The sequence below is a fragment of the Platichthys flesus genome, chromosome 4, assembly GCF_949316205.1.
Source record: "Platichthys flesus chromosome 4, fPlaFle2.1, whole genome shotgun sequence".
NCBI classification, from domain to species: Eukaryota; Metazoa; Chordata; class Actinopteri; order Pleuronectiformes; family Pleuronectidae; genus Platichthys; species Platichthys flesus.
Genome location: NC_084948.1, coordinates 10,966,733 through 10,980,999, shown reverse-complemented (window position 1 = coordinate 10,980,999; position 14,267 = coordinate 10,966,733). Strand labels below are relative to the sequence as shown.

Here is a 14,267-nt window from a genome sequence, read left to right as displayed (position 1 = left end):
ACATTTACATTGAAATCTTAGACGTCTGTGAACTTGTTACAGAGAAGCAATGAGGTTTGTCTTGTCAAACACTGAAAGGTGTGTCTGTGGGATTTGCTGAGATAATGTCTCGTCCTCACCCATCAAGGAGGGTCACAGTGTAACCACTGGCAACCATCATAAACCTATGGGCCGTCTGTTATAACTGCCACTAGACTTCCCCACTATAGAAGCCCTCCCTCCCTTTTCCCTTCTCCCTCACGCTGAGAGGGATCCGCCTGTTGGAGCCGTCATTGCTCGGGATGGTAGGAACCATTTAGAAACTGGACGGTGTTATCGCCTCACTTTGACGCAAACTATCTTCAAATGCATTACATTTATTTTTATATTTTTTGCCTTTTTCGGAAGTGGGCATTGGTGCATTTTTTACTATTGCTCTTCAGTTTTTAATTCTGCTATAAACTGCAGGAATACTTTCTGATGCAAACTCTGCTGGCTCACCTCTTCATCATCATTATTCTTTCTTTGGTTTATATGTTACGTGATTCTGTCACAGCAGGAAATATACTGCACATTTATATCTCACTTATTTGAAACCATGTGAAACATATTCAATATTGGACAGCTTCTGTTGTTGTGTACGAGTCTGACCCGGACGATGCTGCTCCTTGACATGGGGAACACAAACTCATGAAATTGTCTATCCAAAATCAACACACAAATCATGGTTGGAGCAAAACTAGTCTTTATTAATTAAAAAAAAAACAAGCCAATTAGCATAAACCCCAGAATTTAAAGCCCATATTAAAGGATTTAGCCTTTATTTGGCTCTTCTGGTTCTGTCTACTGAGGAGACGAGAACTTGCCGAGGAAGAGCAAGGACTTGGTTTTATTGTGCCTGATGAAGAAGAGGAAGGGGTGGTCTGCTGTGAAGTGTTCCTCCTTCAAGTTAGGGCCACCCTGAGGGACCACGGCTGGTGTTGCCGCAGCCGCCTCCTTGCCCTCCTCATTCACCTCCACGAAGGCCTTGTGTACCACTGTAGACAGGAAGAGATCTCTTCCGTCGTTCATGCCAGACAGGTCGGCCTTTGACGGGCAGAACACGTCAGTCATGCCCATCTCGGACAGAGGCTCGTTCAGCTTGTATTCCACCTCCATTTTGAACTTTGGCAGGTGAACGTGGATGTCCGAGTGGACTAACATGTTTTCCCTGTCGGTCAATCCATTCAGCATCTCCAGCGTCAGCTCCTCCTCCAGCTGGAACAGAGCAAATACATGTTCTCACGTCTCTAAAGACTAAGAAGAGGGTGTCTTGTGATTAAAAGGCTGAAACATGTGATGAACTAAGGTACACAACAGATGTTATGTACCTAACCTCTGCTGGTGGTCGCTATCATCCGATAACACCAACTGGTGGTAGGCATTAATAAGTTCATTACAAGGGCTATTCTCCATCTTGTTGTATATTCTACCCCCTAAAAAAACATTCATCGATTCAGTTGCTGTTGCCTCCTTTTAACTAAACTTCAGTTGTTTAGTAAACACAGTTTCTGTTTAAGACAAATAAGATTGCACAGGTTGTAAGTTGTAAGCATAATATACACATGTAGTAGTTTCACCATGTTGGTGTCTACCAACTCCTCAGGAAAATATCTGGCTGTTTAGTGCACAGATGTGAAACTTACTTCACCAGCTTGTCTCCATCTTTGTCTGTCTGCTGTTAGGTGCTCGACAGGGAGTGAGCAGCCGGTTTTATCTGAGCTTCTCAATATGAAAAAAAACGATTGATTGAACTCTGCGTACCTTCAGCAGAGGGTCGGATCCGTCTGTGGACTGGGCAGGCAACAGGATCAACATGCTGAGCTCCTCCTTCTCATATGGCAGCTCCAGGATCTGCAGGCCATCGATGGAGTTGTAGTGCAGATTCTTCTTCTGGAACATCATCTGGACTGGTTTGCTCACAGTCTGACACACAGAAACAACTGAGCCGTTGGGATCAAGTTTCTAACAAATCCCATTGTAAGTTTAAATGAAATTAGTATCTACTCTAGTTTTAGCACAACATGCTAAATTGTGATAAGCAACTTTTTTACCTGGCTGACTTTAAAGGGCATCTCTTTGGTGTTTGCTTCATCAAAGCGATACATCCAGTTTCCCTTAAAGTAGATGGCATTGACCAGAGCCAGCCTCGTACCATCAGAGACTGCCTTCAGGAGATCTTTTATTTTATCTGAAATGTAAAAAAAAACCTGACAGTTCAGAACAATGTAGAAAGATTTATCCCCTTTTTCATTCAATTCAGATGCAAAGTCGTACTTTCTGTCTGCTTCTCGACCCAGGTGTTGATCTCTCCTCTGCTCGCCTCCGCAGCCCCGATGAAATCCACAGTCTTCAGGTTGTCCTTGTAGTACTTACCTATGGCTTCCAGGAATGGCTGCAGAGAGCAGATTTCATCTTATACTTTCAAGCAAGTAAAAGAAAAAAAACTGTTTAAGTATCAATTTCTGCTGTGATAAGTGGAAAATGAAAACTCACAGGGATGAACTTTGTGGTTTTCTCCCCATATAAACGATTGGCTGTTTTCAGAATGTATGATGCCGATGGTGAGTTGATTTCTGCGATAAGCTTCTTGAAGGCAGCATGGACCTCTTCACCAGGTTCGAATGCCAGGACCTGTTTTGAAGTTTGGATTGACACATGACATTTAAATGCTTTCAGATGTGCACCTAAGAGTCCAGGGTCTGTAGGTGAGGAAGCTAATCTCCGAGTCAGTTGCTCAGAACATTTTCTGGAAGTTTTCCTGCCAGCCCACTTGTAAAATGTCTGTATAATGTATAAATCAGAAGGCGACAAAATCTCCTCTCTCACCTTTAAATTCTACACATTCTTACGCAGAATATGTTTAGAGAGATTTCTTGTCTGGAAACCCGATTGAGACAATGAAGCCCTTAATAGATGAGACGAAAATAAGATACAAATAAGTAACTGTAAGATTTGTTCTTCGGTTCCGAAAGCAAACTGGTTTAATGAGCTGAACTCAACTGTCAGTTCAATGTCCTGCTGCCAGAGAACAGCGCATACTGGAGCTTGTGTCAGGGGATTTATCTTGAGTCAGAAGTACAGGTGGTTTAGAAACCCTGTTCAGTCCGCTCCATCATAACCAACTGCTCCGACAGCTCTAACTCGCTGAATGACAGCTAACAGAGACATAGTGTGATGTACCTTTTCCATTTGAAAAGCTGTTTCTCCTCTGGCTCCCAGGTAGACCATAGCCAGAGCTGAATTGATGCTCAGCGGAGACAAGAACATATTCCCTGATGGGTTTGCATGGCTCAGAGTCCGGTACAGCGGCACATCGTCTGGAATGTCGACAGGGCTTGAGAAGTGTACTACGCCTGGGTTGTTGCCATGGAAGTTATGGTGGACGCTGTGGTTGCCCATGGCTGAGGATGTACAGTTGTCCTGTAATGAACAAAATCTGCTTTTTAGACATATATTTTTAAATCTGAACAGAAATGCAACTGACTGCTGCTTGATTGTATTACAATTTTTTGCGGAACAAAATATGCAGAGAACCCCGAGACTCACCAGAGGAGTTGGGATTGAACCAAACTCATTTTGATTTGTATATGGCGCAAAATAATAACAAACATTCTCTCACAGAGCGAGAAAAATCCCCAACAAGTCAAATCAGATACGAAAATAATAAACGCAAAATACCTGAGAGATGAGAAGATGTGGAAGCGGAGAATGTGAACCTGGAGGTTGAGCCGTCAGGAGAGGAACACGTACACCAGTATATATATACAGTATATGGGTGGGCGTGGCGCGTGACTGGGCAATAAGCCACTGACTGCTAGCCAACTTTCCTCAAAACACAATTATGAGGAAATGTTTGCACAACCTCTTTGTGTGATGACTCTGATAAAGTGTCTTATTTATCTTTGTCACTTTTATTGAGAATCTGAAAAGTGCTCTATAACTACAGCTTATCATTATTATTCATATTAATCGTGTGCCTTTCAAATATGAACAACGACTCTTTTCAAAATCAACACACAGATCATTTTTGGATCAAAAACACTTTTCATTAATTGATAGCTTCATCTATAACTTCAGTGCAATAACAGACAAAAACTTAAAGGATTAAGCTTTTATTTGAATATCTTCCTCTCCTGGTTATAACCTCTGAGGAGACGAGAACTTGCCGAGGAAGAGGATGGACTTGGTTTTATTGCGCCTGAGGAGGAAGAGGAAGGGGTGGTCTGCTGTAAAGATACAGCAACCATTAGTGACCACGGCTGGTGTTGCCCCAGCCACCTCCGTGCCGTCCTCGTTCACCTCCACGAAGGCCATGTGTACGACCGTAGACAGGAGGAGATCTCTTCTGCCGTTCATGCCAGACAGGGCGGCTCATTGAACCGAGGCGGGGATGGAGGAGAGGGAGGAACCGGCAACTTTGAACAGAGAACAAGACCGTGAGAAACACCTCACACATCAAGAGGGTGAATGCACCACACAAACACTTATCACAGACGTAAAAGATTCTTTTTTTTGGAAAAGAAAGACAAACTACCTGATAGGAACATATGTTAAATATCAATGAGATGTATATGATCATATGCCAACGCACAGACTCACAGTGCTAAGAAAAGAGATTATATTCCTTGTAGACATTCTGTCATCAAGAGTGATATGCTTGACACATAAGATGAGCGGATTAGTTGTTAGACCTGTGTTAGATTCAGGAAACACCTTGTTTGAAAAATTCACGATTGCCTTATTATGAGGTGATATTACAATATAATATAGTACGAGACTATTAGTACGGTCCTGTGATGGAAATCTGGAAAAAACAAGAGAAAGCCCCTATTATTTTAAAAGGGGCTTTCTGTGATAACTTTTTATATAATTTTGACATTTATATCAATATAGGAGAATCCACTACTACAGTAAAACATCCCTGTGTCACCCTCGCATTGCATGGGGTCATAAAAGGTTGAAGAAGGAAGCAAGGAGTCATAAGGAGTTAGTCTAAAGGAGTTAGTTATTTTTCCACTACAGACCTCAAATAACTTCTCGGCCAGTGCGGTCATTGCATCCTTCACCATCCCGCCATCAGTGAACGGCGTTTTGTGCCTTTTCAGGATGTGCGCCACTTTGAACGATTACTCCGTTGCCGCGTTGGCCTTCTTAATTGGTTGGATGAAAGACCAGTTAAGTTTTTTAAGTGTTGCTTTTAGCTGGTTCACCTTTTCAGTCCGTAGCCAGCTGCCTGCAGGAAAATCATGTGCAAAGTTACCGTGGACTTGAGTGAGGTGGCGCTCCACGTTACTTTTTCATCCAACTGAAACGCTGGTCCCCCAGATGAGGCACACACACTTGTCCTTCACATTTGTAAAAAAAAAAAAAACGCTTTCCCACTCCACGTGGAAATAGTACGTTTTCTGCTTTTTCTTGGCCTGGCCACCATCGTTGTCTACCAAACTCCTCACTGTATTTCAGCTTGCCTACAAAGTAACCAGTCCAACATGTAGGCGCAAGTCCGCTGCTGAGCTGCTGTAATGGGTTTGGTTCAGACTTTAACAAAACAATCACCTTTTGTATTGACAGCTGATAAGCCTCTCTTATTATTTTGGATTGGAGGGGGTGAGACTTATTTGTGCTTGATTGGATGAAATGGGAACAGTTGGGTTTATTGTCGTCATTTTTTTTTAACACAATCTGTGAACCTATTGGCAAACTACTGAAAACCGGCCCGCGGGCGACGTGTTGGAGACCCCTGTTCTAGAACCACAAACAAATCTCATCAGTTCATTTCAGATTCCACTAACAGCTCTGTATGTTTGACAATGTTACCAAATTCTAACATGAAACAACATACTGTATACCATAGATCATAGATCATAGTAGATCATACTGACAGTCAAAATTGAACTTTTTTGAATTAATAAACTATAACTGAATAAATCTGATTTGTTGTGTATCTTTTGATGTGTTGCTTTTCTTTCCATGCTGGTTTATGATTTGTAAAATAGCTGCAGGAACACACGCTTGCTCCAGAAAGTGTTCTCACACCGTCACGTTTTGCACATTTTTCAACCCCTCTATTTTCACCACTGTGGCACGTTTCAGTTTTCTTCAAAGGAGCTGCCGGACCAGATACTGTAGTGGGAGTACTTGGATCCTTTAGTTCGTCAAAGTTACTCAAGATACGAATGTGAGTTTGGTTCTCCCAAACGTGTCATCTGAGGTCAATGGAAGGATTCAGAGACACACTGCTGCTGACCATCCAGATGGTTTCTGGAGAACCAAACAAAATGATTATGATCAATGATTTCTCACGGTTGAACACCTTTTTCCAATGAACTCTAGAAGGGACACTTTGGAGGTTTATATTTCAGTCTCGGTCTTCACACTCACACATTCATACAGATGTTTGCATGTTTGTGTGGCATCGACTTTACCTGAGACGGAAACTGTGGGCACGGTGGGGTTCGGTCCGTGGACGATGTGGTCATCCATGGTGCACATCACCTTCAGCACCTCCTGAGAAACCCACAGTGGGAAACATAAACAGCCAGCAGCTTCAGGGCAACTCCAAACCATCCAAAACAAAAATATGTTCTAATTCAAAATATAATTGTGGTGAGGCTCTGTTCTGGTCCACACATGCAGAGCCGGAGGCAGGGAGAGCATACCTCCTACCCCCATCCTTGCTTGCCAGAACATCTGAGGAAAGTTGGAAGATTTTCAAATAGTTGAACACGTTTTTTTCCATGAACTCGTGTGGTTGGGTCAGAGGTGTTGCTTCATATTGATTTCCATTTTTAGCAGTATTTCAAAGATCAGCTTTAAAGTAACTTTATACAAAGGGCCATTACTATTTGCATGTAGTCTAATCACTCCATTTGCTGGTTTTCTGTTTTTTTTTCTTGTTAAGTGAGCGAAATCTAGTCTGTTCGGGCATGAACAAGTGCACTGAAGTCAGGTGGAATATCTGAGGTGGATATGCGAAGGACAGCTGACAGGTGATCATCAGTGAGAGAGGATCTGTATCTGGATTTGTTAAACTTCAACACAGAAAATGTTTGTTCAAATAAGTAAGTAGATCCAAAGATAACCAACATCTTCTGAGCATGCCCCCTCATGTTTGGAATTCTCCCCTTTGAGAGAAGAATACAACTCCAGCAGTGATACTGACTTAAAGTGCTCTGCCAGTAGTGTATCAGATTGCAGGTCAACAGTTGTGCATTTCACTTTCAACTGTTTTGAAGTCTTCAAATCTTCTTGAAAACTCACCATGCAGTGCCCCTAACATGGATTACCTGCGGAGATGATCAACTGATGGTGTGGCTTCTTTCAGTGTTGGCATGTGGTTGAGAATGTTACCCTCCAACTGACTTGAAAGAAACTGCAACTTACTCATGGAAGTCTTCATCAGGCTGTACATTTCATGTGCAAATAGGCCCTTGCCTTGCAGTTTGGTATTTAGCTCATTCATTAGTGCAGTGACATCAACAGCAAATGCTAAATCTGCCACCCAGTCTGCATCTGAGAGCTCTGGGATGTCCTTGCCTTTCTTTTCACAAAACTCTCATATCTCTTCTCTCAGGTCCCATACTCTTTTAAGCACTTTGCCTAGACTGAGCCATCTGACATCTGTGTGGGAGCCTATGTCACCATGTTCAGTCTAATACCTGCCAGTTTGTCCCATTTGAGTCCCAGCTTGTCCAAGCATGCAGTTACCTCCGTGAACAACTCACTCCCAGTCGTCGTCCCTTTTATTGACCGCATTGTTGCCAGCTCCTCGGTAATCTCAAAGTCCTTCGTCATCCCATTTTACAAAGATGAGTAACTCGGCTGTGTCGCGGACATCACAGCTCTCATGCAGAGCCAAGGAGAAAAAGTCAAAATCAACTACTTTCTTTTGCAGCTGAAGCTCGAGATTTCCCGCAATGTCCTCAATCCTTCTCGTTACGGTTCGTCTGGAGAGGGACACGTTCTCAAATGCCTCTTTCTTCTCAGGGCATATTAGTGCAGCGGAATCCACCAAGCACTCCTTGATAAGCTCCCCATCAGAGAATGGCTTACTGTTTTGGGCGATTTTGGGGGATAGCACAACGCTGGTCTTTACAGCTCCATCCCTGGGTGTGGGAAGCTGGTTAAAAAAACTTTATCACTGTTTTTGTTGCAACAACTTTAAACCACTGCTACTAAACCAGTGGTTCTCAACCTTTTTTCAGTGACGTACCCCCTTCGAAGAAAAAATTCTGAAGAGTACCCCCTAACCAGCGCAAAGCCTTTTTGGTTGAAAGAAAGATGTAATGTGATTTATTAAGCCTTGTAACTAGACACATTCAAATTTAAAACTCCATCAATGTCCATAACATTGCTCATTTGTAGTGGTCTCTCTTGAACTATTTCGAAATAAAAAGATATAAAAATAACTAAAGACTTTTATTATTATCTCAATATAAATAAAGATTTGTGCACCTCAATATTATTATCAATTTAAAGTGACCTCTTTTGGAAACATAATAAAGATATGTTCTCAAACTGAACTCATGAACTTAAATATACATTTAAATAAAAGGTTAGCTCAAAACATATTTTTTTAATATTTATCATCTTAAAATATCTTCTTTAAGGATCGAAAAGAATACTGACAGGTAGCTTGTTTCCGTTTGCTTCGGGGAGGCTTTTTGCATTGTGTCTTGAGATGACCTGAATTCAGAAAGTTTCCTCTTAAAAAACTCATGTTGGCTTACCAACATGACTTTCATGCTTTGTCTGGAGATACCGCTGAAGATGTGGTGGCTTAATGCCACTGTTGGCTAATCTCTCCCCACAGAAAAAACAAAAAGTGTAAATAACCCATTCTATGTTATTGTTAATATTGTTGAAGCGTCTTTCTGTTATTTAATTGTGAAATATTTGCTCGCTTTAAAGTCATACAATTTCATTTCCGCTTTTGTATTACTTTTATTTTATTTTGAAAGGGTACCGGTAGAGACGCGGACTTCTTGTTATGAATCATTAACTTCACAACGAAAAACGTTTACGTTTTAGCGCCCCTCCGAAGAGGCACAAACTCTCACGGTGTTGTTTAGGGAAGGCTCTCTGCTCTGGTTTCGCCTTCTTTGGTACTTGTCCCTCTGTGTTTCAGCAGCATTGCTGCTGCACTTCAACTCGACTGTTGAAGTTTTCAAGGCAGGTGATGACAGGTGATGACAGGTGGCGTGTGCCAGGTTGGGTCAAACCATCGGTATGGGGGAGACTCAGATTTTTTAGGATAATTAAATTGAAAAGCCTACTGAATATAAAATTTAGTTCATGAACTTACACTTATATTTTATTGAATATTTGTTAAATAACTATTTTTCAAGGATTTTTGAATGGATGCTAATTTTAAATATATTAAAAAAAAATCTCAAGTACCCCCTGGAGTACCTTCAAGTACCCCCAGGGGTACGCGTACCCCCATTTGAGAATCACTGTACTAAACAATGTCACAAGGTGGACATCTCAGGCTACATTCACACGACAGTTATAAAAAATGCATCACTGTGACTACTTTACACGACTCCCAAGTTTTTGCACACCTCAATGGTGAAGTTTGGAAATGCCCTGGCCCCCGTTTTAGTTTGAAACTGTTGTAGTGTGGATGACAAAAACGCAGACATTTGAAGCCAATGACCCAGTCATCAACATTCACTTCCTGATTGGTTCTTATCAGTCCTGACTCAACAACCGGCAGCGAAGGCAAAACGCTGTAAACACTTAATGTCAGAAATATAGTTCCACCTCGTCGTCGTTCTGAAAAAACACATCTTACAGCTTTGAGGTGTTTTTTTTTTATATTAAAGACAGGTGGGGCTCAGGTTGTGGACGATGCGGTCATCCACAGTGGGAAATATAGACAGCCAGCAGCTTCAGGGCAACTCCAAACCGTCCAAAACAACAATATGTTCATCATTCAAAATATAATTGTGGTGTGGCTCTGTTCTGGTCCACACATGCAGAGCCGGAGGTCCCAGCTTGTCCAAGCATGCAGTTACCTCTGTGAACAACTCGCTCCCAGTCGTCGTCCCTTTTATTGACCGCATTGCTGCCAGCTCCTCCGTAATATCAAAGTCCTTCGTCATCCCACGTACAAAGATGAGTAACTGGGCTGTGTCGCGGACATCACAGCTCTCATGCAGAGCCAAGGAGAAAAAGTCAAAATCTACTACCTTCTTTTGCAGCTGAAGCTCGAGATTTCCCGCGATGTCCTCGATCCTTCTCGTTACGGTTCGTCTGGAGAGGGACACGTTCTCAAATGCCTCTTTATTCTCAGGGCATATTAGTGCAGCGGAGTCCACCAAGCACTCCTTGATAAACTCCCCATCAGAGAATGACTTACTGTTTTTGGCGATTTTGGGGGATAGCACAAAGCTGGTCTTTACAGCTCCATCCCTGGGTGTGGGAAGCTTGGTAAAGAAACCTTGTTGCTTCCCCAGCTTGGCTAGCAAATTTTCCGATGCACGTTCTCCATCGGTCACGTTTCTGTAATTCTCTCTGTGCTTTGTCTCGTGATGGCGATTCAAATTGTAATTCTTAAAAACAGCGATCTTTTCTCAGCAAACTAAGCACATGGCTTTCCCATTGACTTCAGTAAATAAATTCTTAGCAGTCCATGTCTCGTTTAAAGCTCTACATTCTGTATCGAACCCCTCTTTTCTTAACGTGGGTTGACATTTTTGTGGACTAAAGGCCTAATTATAGTCCTGCGACTGAAACCGCGGAAGGCCACGCAGCTGCTTCGACGGACTCGTTTTGGTTTATACTTCTCTAACGTGCTGCGCGTGCAATTCACCGCCAGAACACTAGGCGGAGTAACGTTTTTTTTTCAAAGACAAAACACACAAAGAAGAGACGTCTTCTTCTTCGTCGACTGTTTATTTACATCGCCACTCTGGCTCCTCATAGCCTATTTCTGGCGGACGAATCGGCCAGTCAGTGTTATACAAGTGGTCATACTTTCGGATCTCTTCTGCCAAGTGCTCTTCTATTTGGTCCATATTCGTTCTTCTAAATATTTCGTGATTTCCGCGTATTGTGGGGCATGAAACCGGAAACTAGACTCCGGACGGGATGTAGTAAGCAGACCAATCACAAGCCTGGCGGGCTGCGTGAGGTTCGCGTCGCTTTGTCGTGTAGTTAGAAAAATTGTCGGACGCACGCAAGCCGCCAGAGGGAACGAAAGGGGCGTGTTGCGTGTCTTGCGTGCATGCGTGCAACCCGACTATAATTTGGCCTTAACAGCTAACTCACATCTCTCCTAAACTCCGTTCTCCAACACATGATCCGCTCGCGGGCATTCAGGATGTATGTCAGGTAAAAAAGTTGAAAAAAGGCACCTTCATAATAAAAGAAATGTAGTTGTAATCTGGGCATGATGTTGACTTATTTACGTGTGATTCCTAATATTCCGTTGACATCACGCAGGCCGGTCACGGAGAGCAAAAGGGCTGCATGCAGGCCGGGGGCCGTACAATGCCCAGGCCTGCATTAGACTCTACTTTTCATCACTTAGTTTAAAAGTCCATACCTTCAGGTTGTAAAACAGACTTTATCACTGTTTCTGTTGCAACAACTTTAAACCAATGCTACTAAACAATGTCACAAGGTGGACGTCTCAGGCTACATCCACACGACAGTTATAAAAAATTCATCACTGTGACTACTTTACACGACTCCCAAGTTTTGGCTCACCTGCATGGTGAAGTTTGGAAATGCCCTGGCCCCCGTTTTAGTTTGAAAACTGTTGTAGTGTGGACGACGAAAACGCAGACATTTGAAGCCAATGACCCAGTCATCAACATTCATTTCCTGATTGGTTCTTATCGGTCCTGACTCAACAACCGGCAGCGAAGGCAAAACTACGGTGGCCCTGAGAGCTCAACGAACAGCAACTTAAGAAAACACATGCAAGTTGACAAAACACATGCTAGTTGACAAAACACAAGCAAAGTAAGAAAACGTCTCCATCAATTTCACAACACAACACAACACATTACAGAAACGCGCAGCAAATAGTCACACGCGCTGCAAATAGACGAACGCGCAGCAAATAGACGAACGCGCAGCAAATAGAGGCGACAACACAACGGAAGTGTTTCCAGAGGACAGCTAAAAGGGATGGACACAGGAGACACTAAAACGTCCAATACACTATACAATTTCGGTTCCGCACAGGGGTTGTCATCCCGCGGCTCTGGAGCCGAACACGGCTCTTCAGCCCCTCTGCAGTGGCTGTACTGTACAGTGTTGTGCATATGTTTCGCGATCGCTGAACTTAACAAATCAGTTTTCATATTATTAACGTGAACGTAACGATGAACGTGATTAAACGTCACGTTCATTTTTTAAATCATCATCGTATCAGGCCCTCATGAAATACCAGGAGCGGGCGTGGGTGTGTGTGTGTGTGTGCGCGTGTGTGGCCAGCGCACCGGGGCTCCGACCCCTCCCACTCGCTCGGAGAGAGCCACAGTGAGCTCTGAGCTCTGAAGATGGTCCGATCTAGAGACATGCCGTCTTCTCCTGTTAAACTGAATAAGAAGCGCTAACAAGCAAGCCCCTGTTTGTGAGGAAATGTATTGTCCATAGTGAGCAGGGGTTTGAAACCTTTACTATCAGAAGAGACATTTTGCCCCCTCTACTGAGCGAGTGGGCGGGGTCGGTGCCCCGAGACCCGAGACCGGTCAGCCCGCTACACCAACACACACACACACACACACAACACACAAACACCCGCTTCTGGTATTTCACGTTCATCTTTACGTTCACGTTAAAAATATGAAAAGTGATTCGTTAAGTTCAGCGATCGCGAAACATATGCACAACACTGTACAGTACAGCCACTGCAGAGGGGCTGAAGAGCCGCATTCGGCTCCAGAGCCGCGGGTTGCCGAACCCTGTGCGGAACCGAAATTGTATGGTGTATTGGACGTTTTAGTGTCTCCTGTGTCCATCCCTTTTAGCTGTCCTCTGGAAACACTTCCGTTGTGTTGTCGCCTCTATTTGCTGCGCGTTCGTCTATTTGATGCGCGTTCGTCTATTTGCAGCGAGTGTGTCTATTTGCAGCGCGTGTGTCTATTTGCAGCGCGTTTCTGTAATGTGTTGTGTTGTGTTGTGAAATTGATGAAGATGTTTTCTTGCTTTGCTTGTGTTTTGTCAACTAGCATGTGTTTTGTCAACTTGCATGTGTTTTCTTAAGTTGCTGTTCGTTGAGCTCTCAGGGCCACCGTACAAAACGCTGTAAACACTTAATGTCAGAAATATAGTTCCACCTCGTCGTCGTTCTGAAAAAACACATCTTACAGCTTTGATGTTGATTAAAGACAGGACGGACTTTGGTCTGCTCCTTCCTGAGTTGTTTGATGACTGCCAGGTCCTCACAGTCTTTTGCTCTTACCTCACCCAGCTGTGCCATCACCGCAGATGTTTTGGCTATACAGGCCTTGATAGCTTGGTCTCTGCTCAGATGGGCCTCCATCATCTGTGTGATGCACGGAGGACAAAAGATGCCTTGTTGAGAAATCTCTAGAAGGGACACTTTGGAGGTTTATATTTCAGTCTCGGTCGTCACGCTCACACATTCATACAGATGTTTGCATGTTTGTGTGGCGTCAACTTTGCCTGAGACGGAAACTGTGGGCACGGTGGGGCTCAGGTTGTAGACGATGCGGTCATCCATGGTGCACATCACCTTCAGCACCTCCTGAGAAACCCACAGTGGGAAACATAGACAGCCAGCAGCTATAGGGCAACTCCAAACCATCCAAAACAAAAATATGTTTATCATTCAAAATATAATTGTGGTGTGGCTCTGTTCTGGTCCACACATGCAGAGCCGGAGGCAGGGAGGGCACACCTCCACCTTCCCATCCTTGCTTGCCAGAACATCTGAGGAAAGTTGGAGGATTTTCAAATAGTTGAACACGGTTTTTTCCATGAAGTTGTGTGGTCGGGTCAGAGGTGTTGCTTCATATTGATATCCATGGAACTGATAAGATATGATTTACTCGTCAAATATAATGATGTAGTATCTCCAAAGATGACTTGTTAAAAACAAACAGTGGTGGAATGTAACAAAGTATTTTTACTTATTTACTGTACTTAAGTACATTTTTACGTATCTGTACTTTACTTAAGTAAAAATAATAGTGCATACTTTTTCCTTTTACTACGTTACATTTGGCAGTTATTATCTATACTTTTACTCCAAAACATTTCTACAA

At 43.2% G+C, this 14,267-nt stretch overlaps 1 protein-coding gene across 5 annotated transcripts; it reads right to left on the bottom strand.

Moving 5' to 3' along the window:
• Nucleotides 1-706: 706 nt before the first annotated feature.
• On the bottom strand, nt 707-6,547 carry LOC133952137 (leukocyte elastase inhibitor-like). 5 transcript variants are annotated; one of them, XM_062386444.1, is made up of 8 exons: nt 6,447-6,547; nt 4,188-4,436; nt 3,202-3,441; nt 2,515-2,652; nt 2,296-2,413; nt 2,073-2,209; nt 1,783-1,944; nt 707-1,236 (listed from the first exon to the last, which is right to left on the bottom strand). In XM_062386444.1, exons 2-8 carry the CDS (start codon nt 4,266-4,268, stop codon nt 823-825), a joined length of 1,290 nt encoding a protein of 429 aa, XP_062242428.1. In that variant the 5' UTR covers nt 4,269-4,436; nt 6,447-6,547; the 3' UTR covers nt 707-822. The 5 variants fall into 5 exon arrangements, with proteins under 5 accessions (XP_062242428.1, XP_062242427.1, XP_062242431.1 ...); XM_062386443.1 differs by lacking the exon at nt 6,447-6,547 and adding an exon at nt 5,046-5,554; XM_062386447.1 differs by lacking the exons at nt 4,188-4,436; nt 6,447-6,547 and adding exons at nt 5,046-5,171; nt 5,282-5,554.
• Between the last annotated feature and the right edge of the window lie 7,720 nt (nt 6,548-14,267).